The 27,659-nt window shown below is 39.4% G+C and overlaps 1 protein-coding gene across 4 annotated transcripts in view; it reads left to right on the forward strand.

Moving 5' to 3' along the window:
- LOC125460864 (coiled-coil domain-containing protein 91-like) overlaps positions 1-27,659 on the forward strand; it is a 180,848-nt gene that overhangs the window by 109,355 nt on the left and 43,834 nt on the right. For all 4 annotated transcript variants that reach the window (XM_048548999.1, XM_059652244.1, XM_048549001.1 and 1 more), the window contains 4 exons: positions 13,576-13,668; positions 13,759-13,827; positions 15,800-15,976; positions 19,213-19,326. In XM_048548999.1, coding sequence (XP_048404956.1) covers positions 13,576-13,668; positions 13,759-13,827; positions 15,800-15,976; positions 19,213-19,326 — 453 coding nt within the window. The remainder of the gene's footprint in view (positions 1-13,575; positions 13,669-13,758; positions 13,828-15,799; positions 15,977-19,212; positions 19,327-27,659) is intronic.

Here is a 27,659-nt window from a genome sequence, read left to right on the forward strand (position 1 = left end):
GGAACACAACCATCTTTAAGTTCCCCTCCACGCTACTCATCATTGTTGATTTGGAATTTATATCACTGTTCCTTCACTGTTGCTGGATCAAAATCCTGGAATTCCCTCCCTAAGGGCATTGTGGGTCAACCTACAGCATGTGGACAGCAACAGTCTGAGAAGGCAGTTCACTGCCACCTTCTCAAGGGCAACGAGGAAGGGGCAATAAATGCTGGCCAACCGGCAATGACCATGTCCTGTGAATGAATAAAAAGAATTCTACAAATTAAATTAAAATCTACATTAAAAAACTCCTCATGTGTATGCTCACACATGCAAACAGAAACAGACTGGAAAAAAAACATGAATGGGTGAGACTGGGAAAACAGTTCAGGGGTTTTTGTTCACATGATCTACTGAGATGGCTGATACGCTGATCAGAATTCTGCATCTCCAGCTTTCTTTTCCGGATGTATTCACTGGTTTGTAGCAGGCATAGGGATTGGGTCACACTTATAAAAGATCTCTGACTTATTATACACATGTCACAGCAACTGCTGGAGGAAAAATAAACTAGTTTACTTCCAATTTAAGGTTGCTCTCGTTGCTGGCAGAGGGCTGAAGACTTCTGTCTTTTTGTATTAGCTACTTGAGAACAATCTCATTGTTCTTGGTGGATCGGAGGCCTTTATCATCAATAACTGTACAGACCAATCAGCTACTTATTGCCAGTGATAGCTCCATTTGTACACAACCCCTCAGCTTCAGCTCATCTGGAAACCACTCCAATCACTGCTGGAATCAACAGCTGTTTAAACAATGTTTACAATGAGTATCCAGTTACTTGCTTTCAAAAACTTTTAGCATTCCTTGGTTTTAAAGCATTTTTTTTCTTATTTCATTTCCAAGTTTAAAAATAAAAATAAAAAAAATTCAACTTACAATTGCCTTTTTTTAATGATAGTAGATTTTTATTCCTCCTCCATCATCCTCAGGGTCCAATCATTCTTCTTAAGGCCCTTTCAACTGATTGCTCCATAATGCCCCAAAACTGTATGTCACAACTTTCTAGGCCTTGAGAATGAATTGAGAATTGATTGGTTTGTGTAAAGAAATCTTCACTAAAAAGAAACTGAAAATTACTTGAGAAGCAAGTAGTCCAATTGGGAAAAAGGTCAACGCAATTTAATGTATTCCTGCCATAAATTTGATTACACATCCAACATAATATTGAAGATTGCAGCAAATAGTTTGAAGTCAAAGGTATCATTTATCATTTGGTGTAATCTGTTTGGTGTAAGGAAGGATTGTTAAAACTGCAGAGGAAGAAATGATGATGGGATTGTTAAGTGAAAGAAGTACAGAATACCAGCAAGAAGTTACACTTACTTTGTGGATTATTAAATAAAACGTTTGAATGAGTGAACTGGCAAAAACTGTTGAAATTGCAAAAGGCCTTTGGAATTCATTGGAGAGTTGAATGATTTCAGTCTCTACATAGGGCAGACAGCTAAACTCAGAATAGTATTTGGTCAAACTGAACCTAATGTAAAAAGACACTGGGTTAGACAGGGTTGTTTCCGGGTACCATTTTGAATGGTTGATATTGGTTGTATCTCAATATGAGGTATGTAGGCAGAAGAAATTGTTTTTGCTGTTGATGCATTGGTTTCATTTTAATCAAGAAACAAAGGATGACTTAGATTTAAATAGTATTTTTCACAGCCACTGTATATCTCAAAGTGCTTTTTGGTTAATTAAGTACTTTATGACACAGAATCACTGTTTAATATCGAAAATGATGCAAAGGCTAAGTAGATCCTAGAAACAGCCGAAGAACTGCCGATGCTGGAGACTGAGGTAACACAGTGTGGAGCTGGAGGAACACAGCAGGCCAGGCAGCATCAGAGGAGCAGGAAAGCTTCTGTTTCGTGTCAGGGCCCTTCTTCAGAAAGCCTTAATACTACTCTGATGCTGCCTGGCCTGCTGTGTTCCTCCACCTCCACACTGTATTAAGTAGATCCTACATCCTTTTGGGGTATTATTTCTGCTACCAGAACAAAATAAAACCATAATCGGGCTGCTAATGTTGTTGAAGCAGTTTCAGGCATTTTCACTTTTCAACTATGATGTTTGACCAGCACACATTTAGCCCAACTTCAAACACAAAATCTGTGCCACATTTCTGGTTCTGGGCCAGAAAGTCAGGGTTCAAGTCTCACTTGTCCCAGAGTTGTGACATATCCGAACACATTGGGCTAAAAATGTATATTTTTGAAAACAATCTCAGTTGTCTCTCTTTCCATTTCTCCCCCTTAGTGAAAGTTGTTGGCTTCCAATATTGTCAGTAGCAATTTATAAATGCACGTCTTTTTTCTACAATTGGATGGAGTTTCTTTCAGAAGGGAAAATGTAAATACCTGACTTTTGGATAAACCAACACAAACCATCCACGATAACAAGGTAGAGAGCTGGATGAACACAGCAAGCCAAGGAACATCACAGAAGCAGGAAGGCTGACGATTTGGGTCTAGACCTTCTTGAGAAATGGGGGCGAGGAGGGGGATTCTGAAATAAATAGGGAGAGAGGGGGAGGTGGATAGAAGATGGATGGAGGAGAAGATAGGTGGGGAGGAGACAGACAGGTTAAGGGGGCAGGAATGGTGCCAGTAAAGGTGAGTGTAGATGGGGAGTTAGGGAGGAGATAGGTCAGTCTAGGGAGGACGGACATGTCAAAGGGGGCGGGATGAGGTTCGTAGGTAGGAGATGGGGGTGGGAGGAGTTGTTTCGAGCTTAAACAGTTCATCCACTTCCCCAACACCTTCCAACCCAACCTTAAGTTCTTCTCTGATACCTGTATCTCCTTCCTGGACCTTTCTGTTTCGATCTCTGGCAATCACCTGGAAACAGATATCCATTTCAAGCCCACTGATTCCCACAGCTGCCTAGAATACATCTCCTCCCACCCACCTTCCTGCAAAAATGCTGTTCCCTATTCCCAATTCCTTTGCCTCCACCGCATCTGCTCCCAGGATGAAGCATTCCACTCCCATACATCTCCGATGTCCTCGTTTTTCAAGGACCACTCTCCCTGGGACTCTTTTGTCCGCTCATCTACACTCCCCTCCAGCCCCACTACACCTGGCACTTATCCCTGCAACCGCAGGAATTGCTACACCTGCTCCTACACCTACCTCCTCATCCCCATCCCAGGCCCCAAGAAGACTTTCCACATCAAGCACGTGTTCACCTGCACATCTGCTAATGTGGTATACTGTATTGGCTGTTCCTGTAGTGGCCTCCTCTACATCAGGGAAAGCCAGTGGAGGCTTGGGAACCACTTTGCAGAACACCTACGCTTGGTTTGCACGAAACAACTGCATCTCCCAGTCACGAACCATTTCAACTCCCCGCCCCATTCCTCAGACGACATGTCCATCCTGGGCCTCCTGCAGTGCCACAAAGATGCTATCCAAAGGTTGCAGGAACAGCACCTCATTCCGCTTGGGAATCCTGTAGCAAAATGGTATCAATGTGGACTTCACAAGCTTCAAAATCTCCCCACCCCATTCTTTATCCCACAGCCCAGCTTGTCCCGCCTCCCTGACCTGTCCTTCCTCCCACCTATCCCCTCCTCCCACCTCAAGCCCCACCCCCATCTACTACCTACTAATCTCATCCCACCCCCTTGACCTGTCCGTCCTCCCTGGACTGACCTATCTCCTCCCTAACTCCCCATCTACACTCACCTTTACTGGCTCCATCCCCGCCTCTTTGAATTGTCTGTCTCAACCCCACCTATCTTCTCCTCAATCCATCTTCTGTCAGCTTCCCCCTCTCTCCCTATTTATTTCAGAATCCCAATCCCCTTCCCCTCCCCCATTCGTGAAGAAGGGTCTAGGCCTGAAACGTCAGCCTTGCTGTTCCTCTGGTGCTGTTTGGCCTGCTGTGTTTATCCAGTTCTACACCTTGTTACCTCAGATTCTCCACCATCTGCAGTTCCTACTATTTCTGAAAGAAACTGTCCAAATTCAGTTTTTAGAAACGATGCAGTGATATGCAGTATGTTTGTATATGTATTCTTGTAGATCGCAGTATCAGTTTAACAGGGTGCGAAAAACACTATTTCTCATTGATTATTCATCTTGACTAACTTCTTAGAATCAGCATGTCACATGTCTATATAAGTAGCATATATATGTAAGTCTGGAGAAAGACTAATTACATTAAGAATTCTGAAATACTGTATTTATTTTGAATGTTGACATCTCAATTGACCAGAAAAGAACAATCATTGTTTCTTTTCCATGTTTGATGTTTTTTGCAGTTGACTTAATACTGAATGAACATTTTTAACAAGCAATTTCCTTTGCTAATGCAACAGTGCAGACCATATGAAAGCAATTGATCCTTGTAGTTTTCAAGATGTAAGCTCAGTTGGTAATTGGGTGTTACATTTAACTTGTAGTTTCCTCTGATTATCCAATTGCTTAATTAACCTTTATTATTCTGTGACACAAATTTAGGGAATTAAATGTATATGGTTGCAAATTGGTATTTTGCTTTAATTTATAGTTAATATTTTACTCCATTACAAACTTTGTGCGTATGCCTATCTAATTCCAAAAGAATTTTTCCACACTTCACTGTTTTAAAGATAAAAGATCTGCCTACGTTTAGAGGAAAAGTCTGGTATGGTTTACTGGAAATAGTAAAACCAAATAAATGATTCTCTGGAGTGTTTTGTTGGTTCTAAATGTTAGAATGTGTTTTGATGGAGATTGTATTGACAGCTGCTGCTCCACATGTGTTTAACTTGGATGTTCCATCTAAATATAATTTGTGTTATACAGTGCAACTGCTAAGGACATTTTTAGTTAGATTTATTAAACAAAGTTGAAAGAATAAATAGTTGCCTTAGTCCTTTTTTGTAAGCACTTTTTGTACAATTACTTTGTCATTGTTGCAACATGTAGTATTTATGATGGAGAAAAAAACTACAAACCACGTTTTACCTGTTCCTCTTTCCTTGTGTCCCATAGACTTTTGGCTCTTTATGTCAAAGCTCCTCAATAAACAACAGGTTAATGGGAATGTTGTCACTATTTTATAATCTTGTGAATTAAGTCTGCAGTATTATGTAGAATCTGTTAATACTTTTGAAGACAATGCACTTTGACAATAGATAGTCCTGGATAACAGTTGTGACATAATGGATTTTAAAACATAAATGCCTAAACTTAAGTTACTGAAGTGAAAATTGCTGAAAATGTGAGAGCAATTTAAATGAACTCAATATCTGTATTCACGAGGTATATATAAAATAATTTCTATCTGCATCATTTAACACTGCAAAGGTTAATAAATGACAATCAGGGCAACTTTGTTAGAGGCAATTTGGTAATGTTCTTTCTAGAAATTGAACAGAACTATGGATGTAGAGTATGTAGATTTCCAGAGGTGATTACCTCACAGAAGTTTGTAAAATTCAGACATGCTGTGTGAGATTGAATGGTGGTTGGCAATATTAAGGGCATATAGGACAATAGTAAGATGAATAAGTGTTGCTTGGATTGGAGAATGGTGTACCATGTCATTGCTCTTTCCACTTTTGTGTAGAAGTGTAGATGTTAGTTTGGATTTGTGTGTATGGAATACAGCCATAAAATGTGCAAACCCTAAAGTAAGAAGTTTGACTTTTTCTGATGAAATAACAGGGAAAGTTGAAGAGAATGTAGGGGATTTTGGCTGTATAAATTTTAAGAAAACATTTGACAAGGTACCAATTAGAAGGCTTGTTTAAAACAAGAGGCTACTGCATAAGACAGTCAGTGCTGAATTGAAGAAAAAATGGCTCAGGATAGAAAACAGTAATAGTCAGTGGATATTTTTCAGATATGTGGATAGTAGTCTTCCCCATGAATCGGTGCCAGGATTGTCATATTAATGATAATGATCTATTAATCTATTCCTTAGCCAGCAACTAACACTGTGGGTTTGTTCACTTGAAACAGTAAAACACACTATACACTACAAAACGGGCATTATAACAAGTTAATTGATTTCTGTATGTGCAACTTGCAAACCCACAGCAAACTAACTGCCAGGCAGTGTTGTAACATTCTACTCTCTATAAAACAGAGTTTTTAAAGGTGAATTCTCTTATAGATAGACACACTCACAACAGAACTGCTGTGTTTTATGCTTGTGTAAATTAGTTGGATTTTGTAATAGGGTGTGCAATTTCAAAATTTGTCGATGGTATTAATCTCAGAGGACTGACAGAGAGCGAAAATGCATCACCTGGAACAGAACAGAACTTCAATTGGGTCATCCAGCAACTAGAAGGATTGCTCTTTCAGTAGAGACAGAGAGATGACTGGTGGTGGTTTAACCCGAGGGCTGCCGTACCTCAAGTGCTTGCCTGTACAGTGATATTGCTACTATTCTTCCTAGTGACAAATAGTGACGTCTATGAAAGACATCATGAAGTTATTAGGATGTGCGGATGGGTATTAGTAGTAATTTATAGCGCATGCTGAGGTTATACATTTTAGGTGAAAATAAGCAGAGAGATAGAAGTGGAAGTTAATGCATGTACAAGGGATTGTGTGAATGAGAAGAAAAACCTAATAATCTTATAAGTAAAAGTCAGTTTGCTGGAGTATTACAACAGCTGTTTATTCCATAGCAGTGAAAGCTTTTATAGGTATATGTGAAGGTTAGTGAAATGTAGGTCTCTTACAGTCAGGTCCAGAGGAAGTTATAATGAGGAAGAAAGAGATAACAGACTAATTAAATATGTATTTTGATTCTGCCTTCACAAAAGACTCAAAAGGTTGGGGAACACAGTCTAATGAAAGGGAGGAATTGAAGGAAATCAGCATTAGTAAAGAATTGATGTTGAGGAAATTGTTGGGATTAAACTCTAATAAGTCTCTAGGGCCTGACATTCTATGTTCCAGAGTACTTAAGTGGCCCTACTAATAGTGATGCATTGGTGGTCATTTTTCAAGATTCTTTGAACTCTGAAACAGCTCCTATGGTTTGGAAAATAGCTAAAATAGGGCTTAAAAAGTAAACAAGAAATTATAGACCAGTTAGATTGACATTGGCTAGCCATTACTCCAAATATCTTCAGCTGCTACATTAATGAATTTCTCTCCATCATAATGTCAGAAATGGGAGGTTCACTGATGATTGCAGAATGTTCAGAACCACTTGCAATTTCTCAGACACAGAAGCAGTTCATGTTCAAATGCAGCAAGACTTGTACGATATCTAGACTTGGGCTGAAAAGTGACAAGTGATGCGTGTACCACACGATTGCCAGGCCTCAATACACACGGACAAAGAAGGAAATGAATTCGGCTTGGACAACACATCCATAATAGCACCATCCAAACAGAGACTTGTCTGGAAATTCCTGGAGGCTTGGCACTCCAACCGAGACTCTTATCAACAGACACATTGAACTGGATCTGTTATACCAAACACTAACAAACAGAGAACTGGAAGTGATGCCCACCACCCCAGCAAATTGAGGCATATTAATACAAGCAGGACAAAACATCAAAGCTTTACTGGAAGTGCACTGACAATGTTACCTAGCAGGGCGATGAAACATTCTGCAATCAAATGCACTGGCTTGGCGAGCAAGTCCACAACCTGAGTTATAAATCTTCTCGAAGACTTTAACCACAGTGCTTTGACATTCAATAGCATTGCCATCACTGTATCCCCCACTGTCAACATCCTGAGGGTTACCATTGACCAGAACCTCTAGTGGACTCTCCATATAAATGCAGTGCACATTACAGGCCCAGAATCCTGTAGTGAGTAACTTCCCTCCTGAATCCCCAAAGTCTGTCCACAAGGCACAAGTCAGAGGTCTGATGATTTACATCCCAATGACCTGGATGAGTGCAGCTCCAACAACACTGAGGAAGCTTGGCAGCATCCACCACAAAGTGCACCACTTAATTGGTATCACATAGCAGTAGAGTGCATCTATCTACAAGATGCACTGCAGAAATTCACCAAAGATCCTTAGGCAGCACCTTTCAAATCCAGAACTAATTCCATCTAGAATGACAAGGGCAGCAAATACATGGGAACACAATTGCCTGTGACTTGCCTTCTAAGCCACCCACCATCCTTACTTGGAAATCTAAGATAATAAAATGTGAGGCTGGATGAACACAGCAGGCCCAGCAGCATCTCAGGAGCACAAAAGCTGACGTTTCGGGCCTAGACCCTTCATCAGAGAGGGGGATGGGGTGAGGGTTCTGGAATAAATAGGGAGAGAGGGGGAGGCGGACCGAAGATGGAGAGAAAAGAAGATAGGTGGAGAGAGTATAAGTGGGGAGGTAGGGAGGGGATAGGTCAGTCCAGGGAAGACGGACAGGTCAAGGAGGTGGGATGAGGTTAGTAGGTAAGAGATGGAGGTGCGGCTTTTCCTTTGCCATCACTGGGTCAAAATGCTAGAATTCCCTCTGTAATGGCAATGTGGGTCTACCTACAGCATTTAGACTACAGTGATTAAAGAATGCTGCTCACCACCGTCTTTCCAAAGCAACTAGGAAAAGGTAATAAATGCTGATCAGCTAGTGATGCCCATGTTCCACACGTGAATTTAAAAACCTATGCTGGTAGGGAAAATTTTCAGAATCTTTAGAACCTTTCATAGCAGATCACTTGGAAAACAATGACAGGTTTACACAGAATCACCATGACTTTACAGAAGGGAAATCATGCTTGACAAATCTACTGCAATTGTTTGAGAATATAACCTGAAAAGTTGATAAGTGGATGCGGTTTACTTAGCCTTTCAAGGCAGCTTTTGATGAGGTCCTGCATAAGAGACTATTATGCAAACTTAAAGTGCATGTGATCAGGCTTAGTGTACTGACATGGATAGGGAACTGATTGGAAGACAGGAAGCAATAAGTTGGAATAACTGGGGTAACTTTCTGAGTGGCAGACAGTGAGAGTTGAGTATCACAGTGAGTAATGGTTGGGACTCAGTTATTCGCAAAATATATTAATGATTTAGGTGAGGGAACTAAGTATAATACCTCCACGTTTGCAGGTGACACAAAGCTGATTGGAAGAGTGAACTGTGAGGAAGATGCAGAAATGTTTCTGAGAGATTGGAACAAGTTGAGTGAGTGAGCAAATGCATGGCAGTTGAAGTAAAGTTTGGATAAATGTGAACTTATCCACTTTGGTAGCAGAAGCAGGACGAAGATTATTTTCTGGAACATGACAGATTGGGAAAGGGGGAGGTGCAAAAATGCATGTGTGTGTTTGTACACCAGTTGCTGAAAGTAAGTGAGCAAAAAAGCAAGTGATATGTTATAGTAAATATTTAAGCTTGGGAGCAGGCCTGTCTTGCTGCAATTGCACAGGTTCTTGCTGTGACCACAGCTAGAATATTGTGAGTACTTTTCATCCCTTTATCTAAGGAAAGGAGTGCCACAAAAGTTTACCAGACTGATTCTTGGGATGGCAGCTCTTTTGAATGAAGAGACTGGATTGTCTGGGGTTATTTTCTCTGGAGCTTAAAAGAATTAAGGAGGCTTTCACAGAAACCAGTAAATGCCAGCAGAACTAGATATAGTCAATATCTGGATGCTCCCTGTGATTAGGGAGTCTAGAATCAAAGATCTCAGTTGAAGGTTATAGGGGACGCCATTTACGATTGAGATGAGGAGAAATTTCTTCACCCAAAGATTAGTGAGCCTATAGAAGTCTTTGCCACATAAGGCATTTGAGGCCAGAACATTGAATGTTTTGAAGAAGTTATTTGTTTTGGGCTAAAGGGATCAAAGGGACTGTGGAGGAAGTGGGAACAAATTTCTGAACTGGATGATTAGCAATGATCATATCGAATTGGTGGAGCAATATGGAATCGCCAAATATTCCTCCTCCAATTTTTTATATTTCAGTGTTAGTCATAAACACTTCATAAATGAGTGGTCATACCATCATTGTTAAGGAGCATAAGTCTGCTAAATTGCATTTTATAACTTACAGGTTCTGCATTCTAGGCAGCAGGTGGCAGCCTATTCTACAAGCCAAAAATACTGTTAATTTTGCTTTCATTTTCTGCTTCATCCTTTTAAAAATCAGAACCCTTCCCAGCTATTGATATCTTCTGTTCTACTCCTACAGTTCATGGTGTGGAAATTGACACTAGCTGTGCTTGGAGAGGAAGGAAAAGAGAAAATAGTTCTGGTTTCCATTCAACATTTTTAGGTTTCTTTTATGTTCTTTTACTTACATTTTGAGATCCTTTGCCTTGTAGTGTTGCCCATCAAAGAATATGCTGTCACCTGCTTATAAGACTTGAGATAATACTGCTGTTGAATTGTCTGCTGGTGGTTAGGTGCAGATCTCATGGAGTGACTGAGAGCATGTATGTATTCGCCATTGCTCTGGTGCATTCATTTGCCTCCTCACCCAAAATGTTGCTGTTCAGTAAATTCAATAATGTGGCTGTGGATAGAAAAAAGAAAGCTGCATAAAAATGTTATTTGCTTTCTCAAGCGGCAAGATAGATGCTAACATTCAGCTCCGTTTTGGAAGTTTTATGTAATCTCATGCACAAGTTTCAACTCCATGCAGACTTCTATTGCTTTTACAGAGTGTAACTTGCCTGCCACCCATTGTAAATCGTATGAGAGGGACCATACTAACAATATAGCCATATATCAGAAAATGAAAAATTAGGATGAGTAAAGGCCCTTTTTGAAGTGGAATTTTCTGGTTTAATTCTGCTATACTGAATAAATTTTGCATTTTGGTATATATTACCTGGATGTGAGTTTGCTCGCTGAGCTAGAAGGTTAGTTTTCAGACGTTTCGTCACCATTCTAGTTAACATCATCAGTGAGCCTCCGATGAAGCGCTGGTGTTATGTCCCGCTTTCTATTTATCAGGTTAGGTTTCCTTGGGTTGCTGATGTCATTTCCTGTTCTTTTTCTCAGGGAATGGTAGATTGATTTGGAGCCAATGTGTTTGTTGATGGAGTTCCGGTTGGAATGCCATGCTTCTAGGAATTCTCGTGCATGTCTCTGTTTGGCTTGTCCTAGGATGGATGTGTTGTCCCAATCAAAGTGGTGTCCTTCCTTATCTGTATGTAAGGATACGAGTGATAGTGGGTCATGTCGTTTTGTGGCTAGTTGATGTTCATGTATCCTGGACATGTAGCCAACACTACATTGGACAAACTGGCAGGAAGCTAGCCACCTTATCACTCGTATCCTTACATACAGATAAGGAAGGACACCACTTTGATTGGGACAACACATCCATCCTAGGACAAGCCAAACAGAGACATGCACGAAAATTCCTAGAAGCATGGCATTCCAACTGGAACTCCATCAACAAACACGTTGATTTGGAGCCATCTACCATCCCCTGAGAAAAAGAACAGGAAATGACATCACCAACCCAAGGAAACCTAACCAGATAAATAGAAAGCGGGACATAACACCAGCGCTTCATCGGAGGCTCACTGATGATGTTACCTAGAATGGTGACAAAACGTCTGAAAACTAACCTTCCAGCTCAGCGAGCAAACTCACATCCAGAACCTCAACCTGAGCTACAAATCTTCTCAAAACTCTCTGGTATATATTACCACTCCCATTTCTTGCATTTTTACAACACAAGTAAGTTTGAAGGAGGCAAGTAAGTATACACATTTGAATATTGCTGAAAAAGAGACGTGCAGTTGAAGCTCTTTACGTTGGACAAATGCAAGAGTGTTAGATTTCAAAGGGAGCAAAAATTTATGGTGCGTGAGAAAGTGTGTTAATTTGATTGGCACGTTGACTCTGGTCGAAGCAGTGCTATCAAGATTGCACCAGGGAACTGTTGTTCCCACACATCAAATTATAGTGGAATGGTAAGATATTTAAACAATTTTAGCAGTCTGTTTTATGTTGCTACTGTGCAGCAGGATGCTGACATTTGACCAAAAAGATGTTTAGATGACCTATGGTGTAAAAGAGTAATGCAATTTATGAATTTCGGTGCTGGTGCTATGCAGGTCCAAAAGCCATACATCTCAGTAACTGATGGATCATATCAAACATCATGCTCCTTCAGCTACGTGCATCAGACAGAGCATGGTTCTTATTCAACTAACCTGTTCTTGCAAAGCTCACAACATAATGTCTAATGTGAGATGAGATTCCATGAGCAATCCTGAGTTTCCTTAGAATTACATCAATAATCAGTTTATGGTTTTCAATTGTCCTCATGATGTGATTAATTTATGCTTGATAGAAATTGCATGTATTCCCTCTGCAGTAACCTGTACTCAGTAAGAAAACGGAACACGGACAGGCATTAAGCCAATTTTAAGTTAAACAAAAGTGTGGGAGACAAAATGCCTTGGTGCTTTCTCCACAGCAACACCTCAGCCAATTAGAGTTGACTTGCCAACCAATTATAGTAGCTTTTTCTTACGTTGTATGAATTGTTGTTTCCGTTGAAATTTGGCATTCTTGTGTCTGTCCTGATGAGTGTAAGGCAAAAGATGCCACAGAATGTTCCTTTTGTGTTTAGCGATGCTCAAGATCTATACTAAGTGACCATCCATAAATTTGTTAAATACAATTAAAGCTGGAATACAGCAAGTCATGGAATCATACAGCACAGAAACTGACTTTTCGGTCCAACCAGTCCATGCCGAACATAATCTCAAACTAAATTAGTCCCACCTGCCTACTCCTGGCCCATATCGCTCCAAACCTTTCCTATTCATGTATTTATCTAAATGTTTTTTTAAATGTAATTGTACTCACATCCACTGCTTCCTCAGGAAATTCATTCCACACACGAACCATCCTCTGTATAAACAAAAATTGCCCCAGTATTAGTTATTTTTCATATTTTCATTCAGCATGTTTTTTTAAGAGGGAAGAACCTGTACTGAATATGTTCTGTTCAGATATTACAATGGAGGGAGTTCGGGATTGAAGGCAATTCTGCTTTCAGCCTTTTCCAGCTGCTAGCTAGAATGTTGAATAAATCCATCTGACTGCAATTTTTGTTTGCCCTAAAGCTAATAGAATATGTTTTTTAAATATGCAGGTCACAGCGAATAGCATCATAATTGAATTTTAACTTTAGCCTGAGTGGAGAAATCTTGTACTTTTTCTACCAGGCAAAGAGAGTCTGAAACTGCCAAAACATGAAAAGACCCAGATATTTAATTTTTTGACTTTAAGTTGTGGGACTTGGGGGACTACTGTTGCTCTCCCCAGTCTTTAAAACAAATTGTGCCCTCTTTCCTGTGTGAGCCACCCAGAATTCCATTCCCACACATCTGTTGCCTAATTTCTAGGTGTTGTGCGCTGCATCCCATTCATCTTCAGCCAGGTGTTTGACAGGAACTGGTCTGACAAGATATTAATGCCCAGGAGTGAGTGTGAGACTCATCCATAGTTAAAATCAGTAATTTCCTCTTCTGAATAACTTTTTAAATGTAAGTCAAGGCATTGATTTATTATTACTTCATGTCTAAAAAAATCACATGCTGTGTGATTTGCTGCTAATTTTGTCAATTGTATGGCCTTCCAGCATGAACGACTGCTTGACTTACTGGAGAAAGAAAAATGTGTCTTACAAAATAAGTTAAAGGAAACTTTGGAGGAACAAACAAAACAGCACAAGGTAAATTTTCAGTTCCTTTGTACAAATAATCATTTTATAATATTGCCCTTGGTATGTAAACTATCTGAACGTTTGCTGAATTGTTTACAGGATACACTTGAAAGATGTATTGCTGAAGAAAGACTACGAAGCACCGAGGCAATGGGAGAAGTTGTAAAGGTATATTTTTAAAAACAACCCAGCTTACCAGAATTTGTGTTACAGGTTTCCTTTTTAAAGAACCCTGCGATAGACTTAGGGTTAGAGTTAGATTACTGTTACAATATTGAGTGACTGTGTAATAGGCACAGAGTTTCCCTATAATCAATTAGAGGCAAATTTCCAAAAATGATGAGTCTTTTTATTTAAGCCTTTGCTTGGGTTGCTCTACCCGCGATCTGTAATATATTTCGTACAGCTCAATAAAGATAATCCTATTTTGGATGAGTTAATCTTATCTGGACCTTTCAGTATTAAAAATCAAATACACTATGTGGAGTTTTCATACAACAAATATATGGTTAAAATGAATACTAATTTTCATTGATATTATGAACTGCTCATATTCATTGTGCCAGATTGTTATTTTTTGTCCAGATAATATGAAAATGATACAAGAATGAATAGCAAAATTTTAGGGAATCTTAGCTTTGTGTAATAGCAGTGTGTAGTTGATTGTATCCACAATCAGGCATATTATATTGTGGGTGGCATAGTAGAACAGTGGTTAGCACAGCTGCCTCAGTCCAAGGGATTCCAGCCTTACGTAACTGTGTGCGCGTTCTCTCCGTGTCTGCGTGAGATTCTGACGGGTGTTCCAGTTTCCTTCCACAGTTCAAAGATGTGTAGACTAGGTGGATTTGTCATGCTAAGTTGTCTCATAGTGTCCAAAGAATGTACAGGCTAGGTGGAGGAATGCCGGGTTATATTGAGGGTGGGTCTGTGTGGGATGTTCTTTGGAGGGTCTCTGCAGACTCTGGGCTGACTGCATTATAGGGATTCTATGATTTTAGAACAAAAAACTGGCCTTTAATCTTTGCAAGGTGAATTTCCCACCTATGACCTTAACAATGGAGATGGAGAACGTATTGTTACTAATTGAAAACCATTGCATTTGCTGCTCATTGTGGTTTTCAAGTACAGTTGCTAGTTTGGGACTGAGTGAAGCATTAGATATATTATGGTTGATGTGATGCAGCATACTGATGTACCAAGATGTGGCATCTTGGTATCTAAGGTCATGCTGCACTTGCTTGAAGTTAATTTCTTATGTATCTTCGCATTTTACTTTAGCTGAGGACATTTTTGGACTTAGTCAATATTTAGCATCATCAAACACAGAGGATGAATAATCAGTTGCGATCTATCCCGGTTTCCCTCATACAGTTCCAAACACCGGCATGTTTAAATCAATAGGAAAAAAACTACATCTTTGACTGAGCTTTTGGCTATCTTTGTTGTCTTTTATTTTGATTTGGTGTCAGTTTTCTTCTGATTAGGCTTCTGTCAAACCCTTTGAATAATTTACTACTTTAAAGATGCTATTAAGTTGTTATTGGAAACTTCAGCATAGTTGATAATAATTAATAAAATGGTGGGTAATTAGAAAATGTATGTGCGAATTTATATTGAATACTATTATTAACTTTGTGTCTTACCCAATTATTGGGCCAAACAATTAACTTGATACATTAGTATAAAGTTAAATTGCAGAGTGGTGATTAATAACAAAATATCGTAACCTTGTTTCAATTTTGTTCGAAACTGTAGTATTCTTGTCATCTGTTTTATGCAGCCTTTTGAAGATTGATTCTCCCCTTGAAATCGTAGACGGTCTCTGTGGTTGCCAATGGCAGCCATTTTCCTAACATCACCACTGTAACAATATTGTAACAAGAAAAATTTGCATTATTGGCAAGTGATACTATAATAACAGGGACAACAATATTTCTGAAGCATGTGCTTCCAGCTTTGTAATCCAATTCCTGTTGAAGTTGGCAGAAGCATTTCATTTTTCAACATACAATATTTGTTAGTTCCTCTGATCTTTTATTTAGTATATGGCCATGGATTTTTATGTGGTATTATATTTGGTTTAAATGCCTTTTGATTTTTTCTTAAAACCCCTTTTGAACGATGCTTTGTTACACAGGCAGAAAAGGAAATCATTACGGAGGCTGTTTTGAAAGCTGTGCAAGAGGAGAGAGAAAGGATGGAAAAGATCCAGCTGGAAAAAAGAGAACTATGGGAAATTGAGCGTTGTAAGGACCAAGAAAAATTTGAACAGTCTATCCAAGCAGCATTCCAAGAAGAGAGGGAAAAAAATCAGGTAAATGCAATCGCACAAATTAAGATCATTCACGTATGGGCCAATTCATTAGTTCTGTAGAACAGCTGAAACGATCATTATTCTTTGACTGCTTAGGTTGATTTTAATGCTGTTACATGGAAAATATTTCATCATGGAATTGTATCACCTATTCCTTCAGTGGGAAATATTTGAAAATGATTAAAATACTATAAAATCTCTGGCCCATAAACTGAATTGATCAGAATAATGGTATAGCAATCAGTCACAGACACAACCAAGCTGAACTTAGCCAATACCCAAACCTCATCATCACCATCTCCTCACTTCCACCTCCTTTTCAACCAACCGGGAAACATAATTAATAATCCCACCATCTCTGCTTTGACTTTATATGTAGTCTCTTATTTTGGTCCCATTTTATTAATTTTCACCAATATCTATATTCGCCTAATAGAACTTCTGTCCTCCATCACACCTATTCTAATGCCCTGCAATCCCACAAGCAACCAACTTCTTGTCGTTGCTTCCATTTTGTTCATTGCTATCTCAGCATAATGTTAGGGCTCTTCCCCAAACTAGTAGAGGCTCAAAGATTGAAGGATTGGACTCAGCTCCTTTTTATTAAGCTATTAAATAATCACTATCAAGGCACAGGTGAGTGTTCATATAGTTGTGGTATCTATAACAAAGTTAGTGTAATGTAATCAGTATAAGTAATTGCCTTCAGATATGAGGAAATTACGCAGGAAAATGTTTTCTTCCATTTGTACTAACAACTTCTAGAATTCTAATGTAAAATATTTCAGAAACTGTTAATGTTATCCAAGTGATTTTCTTCTAATTCTTAAGGGGAATTTATATAGAATGGTAAGTATGTATTAACATATGTATTGCTTTTTTGATGTGACATGGAATAGAAGCATAGGAAATATGTACAGGAGTGGGTCATTTGTCCCTTCAAGGCTGTTTTGCCATTCAGCATAATCAGGGCTGATCATCCAACTTACTCTCCTCTTTCTGTTTTCTCCCCAGATCCTCTGACCCTTTTAGCCTTAAGAACTATCAACCTTAGAACTAAAAACTGGGAATGCAGGAAGTATGTACTGTCTCTTGAAATTACCAAAGAATGCTGGTAGATTTACTTATCACACAGCATATGGTGTACTGCTTGTATTTAATTGATCATATTCTGACTGCCTGGAGTTTTAGGATCAGCTTCTTTGCTACTGCTATGAATATGTTTTCTAGTCTTTTTTTGACTCATTGGGAGTTTACGAGAAAGGCTGCAGGGAATTGAGTGTAAATCATTTTTACAGACTGCTTACATTTAATGCTGGGCAAACTTAAAAGAATTAGCCCAGCCAATGTAATTGGACAGATAATGAGAATAAAAAATCTTTTCTAAGTTTGCAAAAGCTATTGCATTTAAAATGTTTGGTAAAATCCAATGACTGGCACAATGACTGTCATGGCAAGAGTCTAATTGTGTGACTGAGTGATGGAGAAACACTATCTATTGAAATCTGAGATGACAAAGTGTGGAGCTAGATAAACACAGCAGGCCAAGCAGCATCTCAGGAGCACAAAAGCTGATGTTTTGGGTCTAGACCCTTCATCTCTCTGATGTAGGGTCTAGACCCGAAACATCAGCTTTTGTGCTCCTGAGATGCTGCTTGGCCTGCTGTGTTCATCCAGCCCCACACTTTGTCATCTTGGATTCTCCAGCATCTGCAGTTCCCATTATCACATCTACTCAAATCTGTTTGGTTTTCTGTCGAGTTTTGTTTGTTTGGAAAATGGTGGCAACGATTGAACAGATTTAGGAAAGGGAACTTATGCATGACAAATCTACTGGAATTCTTTCAGAGTATGATTCGTACAGTTGGTGAGGTGGATTTGGTTTATTTGGGCTTTCCGAAGGCTTTTGATAAGGTCCCACATAAGCAATTTGTATGTAAAATTATAGCACATGTGATTGGGAATAATGTGTTGAATGGATAGAAAATTGGTTGACAGACAGGAAACAAACAGGAAAAGCAGGACTTTTTCTAATGTCTGGCAGTGACTAGTGCATTTCCACAGGGATCAGCGCAAGGACCCCAGCCATTCAGAATGTGTATTAATGATTTGAATGAAGGAACTAAATGTAATATTTCCACATCTGCAGATGATGCAAAGCTGGGTGGGAGGGTGAACTGTGAGAAGGATGCAAAGATGCTTTAGTGTAATTTGGACAAGTTGAGTGAGTGGGCAAATAGATGGCACATGGAGTATAATGTGGATAAGTGTGGGGTTTGGTAACAAGAAGGCACATTATTGTCTGAATGGGTATGAATTGAGAGAGGGGAATGTGCAATGAAACCTGGTGTGCTTGTACACTAGTATTAAAGGTTAGCATGCAGGTGCAGCAGATGGTCAAGAAGGCAAATAATCTCTTGGCCTTCATAGCAAGAAAATTTGAATACAGGAGCAAGGATGTCTTACTGCAATTATACAGGGCCCTGCTGAGATCATGCATAGAAAAATATGTGCAGATTTGGTGGTCTTACCTGAGGAAGCATGTTCTTGCTGTAGGGAGAGTACAGCTAAGATTTGCCAGTCTGATTCTTGGGCTGGCAGGATTGATGTATGAGGAGAGCATGAATCAATTAAGATTATACTTGCTGACATGCAGAAGAATGAGGGTAAGTCTTTTAGAAGCCTATAAAATTCTAACAAGATTAGATAGAGTTGATACAGGAAGGATGTTTCTGATGACAGGGGAGTCCAGAAACAGGAGTTATAGTCTCAGGATATGGAACTGATTATTTAGGACTGAGATGAGGAGAAATTTCTTCACCTAGAGAGGAGTGAGCCTGTGCAATTCACTACCCCAGAAGCAGTCAGAGCCAAACCATTGTACGATTTCAACAGGGTGTTAGATATAGCACTTGGAGCTAAGAGGATCAAAGGATAATGGGGGGACAAGTGGCAATAGTCAGTAGAGTTAGATGATTAGCCATGATCTAAATGAATGGTGGAACAAGCTCAAAGGCCCAAATGGCCTACTTCTACTCCTATTTCCATGTTTCTATGATAATTGTTCCCACGAAGTATTCTGGGATATTTTGCAAAGGCAAAGCGCTGTAAATGCGCTTACTGTCTCCACATGTTTTTCCAGTTATGACTACTAACAGAGTTCTGTTAACAGATCACATTTCTCTGGACTTCATGGATGCAATTGTTGATTATTCACCATTGTAATCTCCCAACAGGAGGCCATAAGAGAAGCTGTAAACCATGAAAGAAGAAGAGCTGAGAAAGCTATAACAGAGGTAATTCATAAAGCAAGGGAGGACACGATTAAATACATCAAAGAGCAAAAAAGGGTAAGTAATTTCAATCACATACTTCACTAACCAGATAATGAGTTATAATTTTTACCTTTAACCCACCTTTTAACTTTTTTGACTGAAGTAAGTTTTTTTTTGTGACTGTAAGTTGCATATATGAATGTGCACCTTTCTTGCAGCACTTGCTGAGATCAGCTAACAATGTACAAACTGGAATATTGCTGATTTGTATGTTTCAGAACTGTTTAAAATTGCAAATCTAGATGAGTGAAAGAAATTGAAAAGGAAAATTGAAATTTTAAACACAAAATTGTGTTTGATTGTTTTTTCAGTTTTTAAAATTCCATCTCCTCAAAATTGCCTAAGTGAATTGTTCTGAATTTTGCACTTTGGAATAAGAACTTGTAAATAACTGGTAGAACAACTGTGATTTACAAGGAAAAGAAGTATCAAGTTACATAGCTGGTATTTGTGCATTGTATAGATTGTAGTTCATTGTCAGTTCTTCAAAAACCCCACCCCAATAACCTTTAATGTACATCAAAAGGCTCTTCAGCTGTGTGATCTTCAATGCCACAGGCTGGAACTATGAGTAACTAATGGTGTCAATAAATTGTCATCATCTGCTGTTTTCCACAGGCTCTGTGGTAGATTCATTCAGATTCTTGATGCATTGTGAACTGCCGTAAAACACACACAGTGCCTTTTGGGATATAGGTTTTTGTGATGCTGTAGAAAAGAGAAATTAATGACTGCTGCAGTATCGCTAATTCATTCCTGACTTGAGCTTTGACAATATACCATGCCATTTACTGTGTGTGCAGAAAAGAAATAATTTTGTTGCAGTGAATGAAGCAATGCTAGGAAAAAAGATGAAAGTTTTATTAGATATTTTTCCTTTATGTATTGTTTATCTAAAATGATCATTGCTGACCTTTTGCTGTGAAGGATGAAAGAAAAATTGTACACCATGTCAGATTTGACGAGACATAGTAATTCAGCTAAATTGCGTCAACTTCTCCTTCAGTCTAGAGGGAAAAGAAAATGAGGGGACCATTGTGCTTTACCAAATTAAGTGGTGATGGTACTTTGTCAGGCTATCAGTTTTCATATAAGTAAGGAATGTGCCCATCAAAAATCAGTGGGAAGGCAACTGGTGGGAATGACACAGAGTCTCCAGAGAGATGTAGACAGTTTACATGAATGGGCAAAAACTAATTTGAGTTTATGCACTTTGGCAGGAAGAATAGAGGAGCTTTATATGGAGAAAGACTGTGGAGAGCTACTGCGCAGAGGCATTTTCTGTCCTTGTGCATAAATCTCAAAATGCTAGCAAGTAAGTTCAGCAGGTAATAGGGAAAGCAGATGTAATGTTGACCTTTATTACAAAGAGAATGGAATAGGGAGATCTTGCAAAAATTCTGTAAGGCACTAGTCAGACCACAGCTGGAATACAGTGAATAGATTTAGTTCCCTTATCTAAGCAAGAGTGCACTGGTATTGGAGGCAGTCCATTGAAGGTGCACTAGGTTGATCCTGGGTGTGGAAAGACTGTCCTTTGAGTAGAGGTTGAGTAGGATCAGCCCAAACGCATTGGGGTTTTGAAGAATGAGAGATTATCTTATAGAAGTATACATGATTCTTTGGAGAACTTGACAGGGTGGATGCAAAAATGTTGTTTCCCCTTTTTGTGAGAATCTAAAACCAGAGGGCATTCTCTCAGAAAAATGGGTTGCCACAAAAGTTGGAAGGTATTTCTTCTTAGAGAGTGGAGGTGGTGAATCTGTGGAGTTTTTTTTAACCACAAAGGGGCGTTAAGGTCAGGTAATTAAGTATATTCAAAGCGGAATCAGTAACAGAATCAAAGTTTATGGGGAAAAATCAGGAAAGTGGAACCCTGGATTATCAGATTAGACATGATCTAATTTAATAGCAAAACAGACTTGATGGACTGAATGGCTTAGTTCTACTTCTACATCTGATGGCCTTCACTGTACATTTTTTCCTATTTTGGTAACAAAGGCCAGTAGTTCTTTTCCTGATTCATGCCTTTTCTGTTTTCATTAAATGATCATAAGTGCAAAATGCAAGATCAAATTATATTTACGTTTTGAAATATGTTTGAAGTTTCCATGAAAATTCTGCAGAAATAGATGATTACATTTAAGGTTTTAGATTAAGATTTTGGTGGATAAATCCTTATTAAAGCTGTATGACTCTTTGCCAGTTATTAAGGGAAGGTTATCGAGGCTTATCAAAGCCAAGTTGTACAATCATTTTTATTTTCTCAGGCGTTTTTGATTTAAATTGTTGGCCAGGACACTGCAGAAGGTGCAGTGTTTTTAATCCCATGATCTCTGACCATCTGAAAAGAAACTGGTTGGGGTTATTATTTATTCATAATAGAACACTGCTGTCCCCAGTGCGTAATCAAAATTAGCTGACCATAGATAATGCCCCACAAAATTTGTGGCATTAAAATGGCAGAGTACTAACTTTGCAGCATTTTTGCAACAGTTTTGCACAAATGGATGTAAATTTTTTGCTTTGCAATTTTTAGAAAAAGACTAACTGGAAGAAAGTGATCTTCAGACAGAAAAAAGCCTCTGTTATAAGAATTTTTTAAAAAGTTGTTAAGGATTTTCTTCTCACCACCAACCTACCCAAACATCCACCCACTTCTGACCTTGTGGTGTTTGTACTTGGAATGCTTCATTTTAGCTTTGTGTCAAGATGTAACTGGCATAGTAGTATGAGTCTTGGCTCTTTATAGTGTGGGGCATTATAGGCAGCCAAATGTACCACCAAGCTACAATGTTGTGACATATTTATACACAAGTACAAGGTTTAATTCATCTGAAATGTGCTCAATAACTACCTACCCCATCCCTCACTTCTGCCCAATCTAGGTAGGCTCAAGGTGAGGTCGCAACAAGCAAGCAAGCAAACAGGCATAGTCCAACCTGTGAGCTGGGTGCCTCTCCCTGTGCATGAAGCATTCTTGCAGCTGCTTTTCAAGTAATGCCACTTGCTGGTGTGCCCAAAAGTGCAGATTAAAATTGCAGATACTTCTCATGAGTGTATTAGGGAAATGCCATGCAAGTGTTGAGAGGCAGATAAATGTTGGATGCCATTATCCAAGGATGTGGAATGATTATGGCTGGTACCATAGTGCACGATTGAGACCTTGTTGTTGGATATCCAAGATGTGGCCTGGTGGAATAGGCAACAAGTTGAAGTCATCAAGCACCTGCTCTGACTTTTGTGTTGAGAATTCTTGGTGTCTAGTTTCCTCAGCGGGTGTTAAAATAAGGAAACTACATATTAATAGGCTGAGATGTGAAGTTAACAAGGCCAATAACAAGCAATAATTTCCCAATAGGCATTTTACCATTCTCTCATGAGAATCTAATCCTAATGTCTAGAACTTAGTTAAAATATGCATCCAGTTGCTCTTGACATTAAGAAGGATTTGCTGGGCTTCGGACATGATTCTTTTAGATTTCATGTCAGAGCCCATGACATTTAATGATGGTAAGGTTCTGTTGATGGTTTTCTTCAGAGTTGGTCAAATCACATTTTACTCCTATTGTATCTAGCTATTGAAGAATGGATATCTAACCAAGGCAAGTAATATATCTTCCATGTGTGTAATTCACATGTGGCAGACATGGGTCATTTGCATTTCCAGTGAACTGTGGCCCTTCCTGTTCATGTAGGTAAAGCATTATGTGCAGGTGCTCAAAAGGACGCATCTGTGCACTCTGATTTTCTTTACCCTAAAGAAATCATACTGTGGTGCTATTGCATCTGCCTTCCCTTGTGCTTTTCATGCAAAATTTTGTGTACATTTTTCTATGCTGAAATAGGGCATCCATCATCACTTTGATGCAGTAGTGCATGGCCAACTGATTTATCCTATTCATGTAATGTAGATGCCTTCAATAATCCTCCTGCACAGAAACTAGAAATCATGATCATTTTAAATATCTCTGTTAATGTTTTCAAGATTGTTACCTATGCCTGCCAGGTGCGTCAAGAGTCATTTAAGCAAACTTCAGCCTCCTTGGATGGCTCAAAAATGAAATGTCAATCAGTATTGTCACTAAATATTTGCAAACTGTGATTCTTAACACAACAAAAAATATTAGCTCCATTGTATTGTTTGTTCTGTTTTGTGTCTGGCCCACAGCTAGGTTTAGTGATGCACTTTCTTCTCCTTCTCAGTCTCATTGTATGAAGAGTGTGAAGTTAGATTTATTGGAAATAATGGAAAGCAGTCTTTGTCTTACCTGTAGTTTGATATTCAGTGCCTGTATGATAAGCTTTGGTACAATTCTTCAAGCAGTACTGTAGCCTTAATAATGGAGTCATCTCATTTTTACATGTTAAAACCTCCCACTTGTATCTGTGAACTCAATGTTTGATGGATTATCAATTTGTACATTGACTTTCACGGTGCAATAGCAGCAGAAGTTTAAAGAGCAAGGTTCAGAGGGAGTGTGATTTTAAAGAGAGACGCTGAGAGACAGCAGTTAGATAATAGTGATAATTTAAAGAGTAAGCCTAAGATAGGGCTGTGATACAGTAGCTAGAGTTTAAACAGTTGAAGAATGATGTTTTGTACAGTTAAAGAGCAGACTCTGTAGCTGCATTTAAAGAAAACTGAAGTGATTTAAGTTCACAGTTTTTCACTTAAAAGTCATCAATTCTGTACACCCCGGTTACCTGATACATATTATTGTTTTCATTTTCACATCATTTGTGTACATTGTTGTTGGAGTTGCACATCTGCAGAATAGCATATGTTAAGTGAATAGAAATCCTAATAAAATGCATCTGAGGAAATTCAGAGAATACTGAAAACCCATTTAAAAGTGATTGAAGGGCTTGGGTGGCCATCTGTTATAAAGGATAAAATGTTTTCCTCAGATGGCAAGGAATGCTTATGAAGAAAATCATTGGCAGAGATAAAAGGCTGTGTGAAAATTTAATGCAGTGTTAATGTTTGAAAAGTCACCAAAATATTTTTTTGAAAGCATCTAACTGTAAGATTGGGAAGCCACAATGTATCCGAATCTAACAGAGGAAATCTGTCATAGAGATTTTCTAGGGTAGTTAGTAGTTGAGTCACAGGACCAGACATATGGGCCTTACACATGATTTACTTAAAACGTTTTACTTAAAACCATGATTTTCCGGAGCACAATTACAACTTTAGGTGAGGATTTAATGTAAATCATCAGTTGGTAAGCGTTTTGTCTCCTTTCACTCTGCAAACTACAGTATTTGTTCAGTTAGGAGTTGGGAAATGAAAAACAGTTTAAATCTAATTATTTAAAACAGATTAAGGATGGCAAGACAGTTGATGTATTACAGCTTCAGCATGGGAGAACTGGTGCATACCAGTATGATTGACAACGATCAGATCTGCAACAGATGTTTGCAACTTCAGGAACTCTGACTTGCAGTTGATCAGCTGGAGTCTGAGTTGAGAACACTGCAATGCGTCAGAGAGGAGCAACGTTACGTGGACATTTTCTTCCTGTAGGCAGCCATATTCCTTAAGGCTAGGTTCTTTAGATTTGTTCAATTGTGAGGTACATGTTGATGCTTTTATTTAATCATTCATAGGGTAGATGTCCCTTTAAGGCCAGCATTTGCTTCCCATCCATAATTGACCTAGAGAAGGCAGTAGTAAGCCTATACCATGAATTATGATGGCCCTTGGTGGATAAGCACATGCATAAAGCTGTTAGGCAGGGAATTCCTGGAATTTGACACAGTGATGGTGAGGGATTGACAGATTTTCAAGTCAAAACGGTGTGTGATTTAGAGATGAATTTGGAGTGAATTTGTTAGTGGTGGTGCTTCCATTGCACCTGGTTCTTGCAGATGTATTTTTAGATACAAATTGTGAATCTGGAAGGTGCAGTCTAAAGAATTCCTAAATTCCAATCCTGTCTGGTAGCCATGGTATTTACATGGCTGGTGTAGTTGAGTTTTAGCTCAATAGAAACAACCATGTTATTGACAATGATTCAGCGACAGTAATGCTATTAAACACAAAAGGACAATGTTTGAATTTTCTCTTGTAGATGGGGATTGCCTAGCATTTGTGTGTGGTGGAGATGTTACTCACCCTTTACCAGCCTACGTCAGGACGTTATCTGGGCCTTGCTGTGTATGGACATAGATTGCTTTAATATCTGAGGAGGCCTGAATGGTGCTAAATGTGGAGTAGTCGCCAATTAACATCCTCACTTCTGACCTTAGGATGAAAGGAAGATGGTTGCTGGATAAAGCTGAATTTGACTGGGCCAAGGATGCTACCGTAAGGAACTCCTGAAGTGATATCCTGAGACAGGGATGATCGGCCTCCTTCAACCACAACCATCTTCCTTTTCTGTTAGACATGGCTCCAACCAAGGAGCTTCCCATGATTTCCATTTACTTTAGTTTTGCTAGAGTTCCTTGGTGCCATTCATAATCATATGCTACTTTAATGTTGAATGCAGTCACTAACACCTACTTTCTGAGTTTATCTCTTTCATCCATGTTTGGAACAATCCTATAATGAGATCAAGACATAAATCAACCTGGCAGAACCTGACCCAAACATCAGTGGATAGATTGTTGCTCAGCAACTGCTACTTGAAAGTCTGGTTGAAGATCTCTGTCTTCATTTTGCTTATGATTTAAAGTAGACCAATATGGTGATAATTGGGTGGTTTGAAATTTTCCTGCGTTTTGTGAACAGTACAAACCTGGGCAGTTTTCCACATTCCCAGGTAGATCCCATTGTTGTAGCTGCCCTGGAACAGCTTAGCTAGCAAATCAATTAATTCTGGAGCACAAGGCTTCAGTACTATTGCTCGAAAAATTTCAGGCTCCATAACCTTTGCAGTATCCAGTGCTTTCAACCATTTATTGATTTCAGTGGAGTTGATCACATTGTTCAAATGCGAGGAATCTCCGGATGGGGATGAATCAGATTATCTGATTGAAGAAGTCTGTACTGCTTCAACCTTATGTTTTACACTAATGTGCTAGGCTCCCCCATTGAAATATATGTGGAACTGCCTCCTCCTGATACTTGTTTCATTGTCCACCACACCTCATGACTGGATGTAGCAAATCTACAGAGTTTTGATCTGATCTGTTGGTTGTAGCATTGTTTGGCTTTGCCTATTGCATACTGCTTTTATTGTTTTGGATGCAAGGAGTTCTTCATTATAGTTTCCCCAGGTTGACACCTCATTATTAGGTAATCATGGAAAGGCTCCTTGCATGCCTTCCTGTACTCACTATTGAACAGGGTTGACCTCCAAGCCATGATTATGCTGGGTCCGGGTTACAGATTGCTTCTGCTGATGTTCCACAGTGCCTTATACATATCTACTTTTGAGTTTCTCGATCTGTTTGAAGTCTGTGTAATTTAGCATGGTGGTTCTACCAGACAGCAAGTTGGATTAGGCAAGATCATGTAAGTTTTTCTCCGTGGACCATCACATTTCAGAGGGCATTTAAAAGCCAACAACAGTGATTGGGGTGTGAAGTCACTTGTAGGGAAGACCTGGTAAAAGAGGCACATTCAGTTTCATAGAAGCATAGAAACATAGAAAAGTACAGCACAGTACAGGCCCTTCGGCCCACGATGTTGTGCTGTGGAATAATCCTAATCCAAAAATAAAATAACCTAACCTACATTCCCCTCAATTCACTGCTGTCCATGTGCATGTCCAGCAGTTGCTTAAATGTCTCTAATGACTCCGCTTCCACGACTACCACTGGTAAACTATTCCATGCGCTCACAACTCTTTGGGTGAAGAACCTCCCTCTGACATCTCCTCTATACCTTCCTCCTAACACCTTCAAACTATGACCCCTCGTGGCAGTCAATCCTGCCCTGGCGAAAAGTCTCTGGCTATCGACTCTATCCATGCCTCTCATTACCTTGTACAACTCGATCAGGTCACCTCTCTTCTTCCTTCTCTCCAGAGAGAAAAGTCCGAGCTTAGTCAACCTCTCCTTGTAAGACAAGCCCTCCAGTCCAGGCAGCATCCTGGTAAAGATAATAAAATGTGAGGCTGGATGAACACAGCAGGCCAAGCAGCATCTCAGGAGCACAAAAGCTGACGTTTCGGGCCTAGACCCTTCATCAGAGAGGGGGATGGGGGGAGGGAACTGGAATAAATAGGGAGAGAGGGGGAGGCGGACCGAAGATGGAGAGTAAAGAAGATAGGTGGAGAGGGTGTAGGTGGGGAGGTAGGGAGGGGATAGGTCAGTCCAGGGAAGACGGACAGGTCAAGGAGGTGGGATGAGGTTAGTAGGTAGCTGGGGGTGCGGCTTGGGGTGGGAGGAAGGGA

Source organism: Stegostoma tigrinum, chromosome 18, assembly GCF_030684315.1.
Source record: "Stegostoma tigrinum isolate sSteTig4 chromosome 18, sSteTig4.hap1, whole genome shotgun sequence".
NCBI lineage: Eukaryota > Metazoa > Chordata > Chondrichthyes > Orectolobiformes > Stegostomatidae > Stegostoma > Stegostoma tigrinum.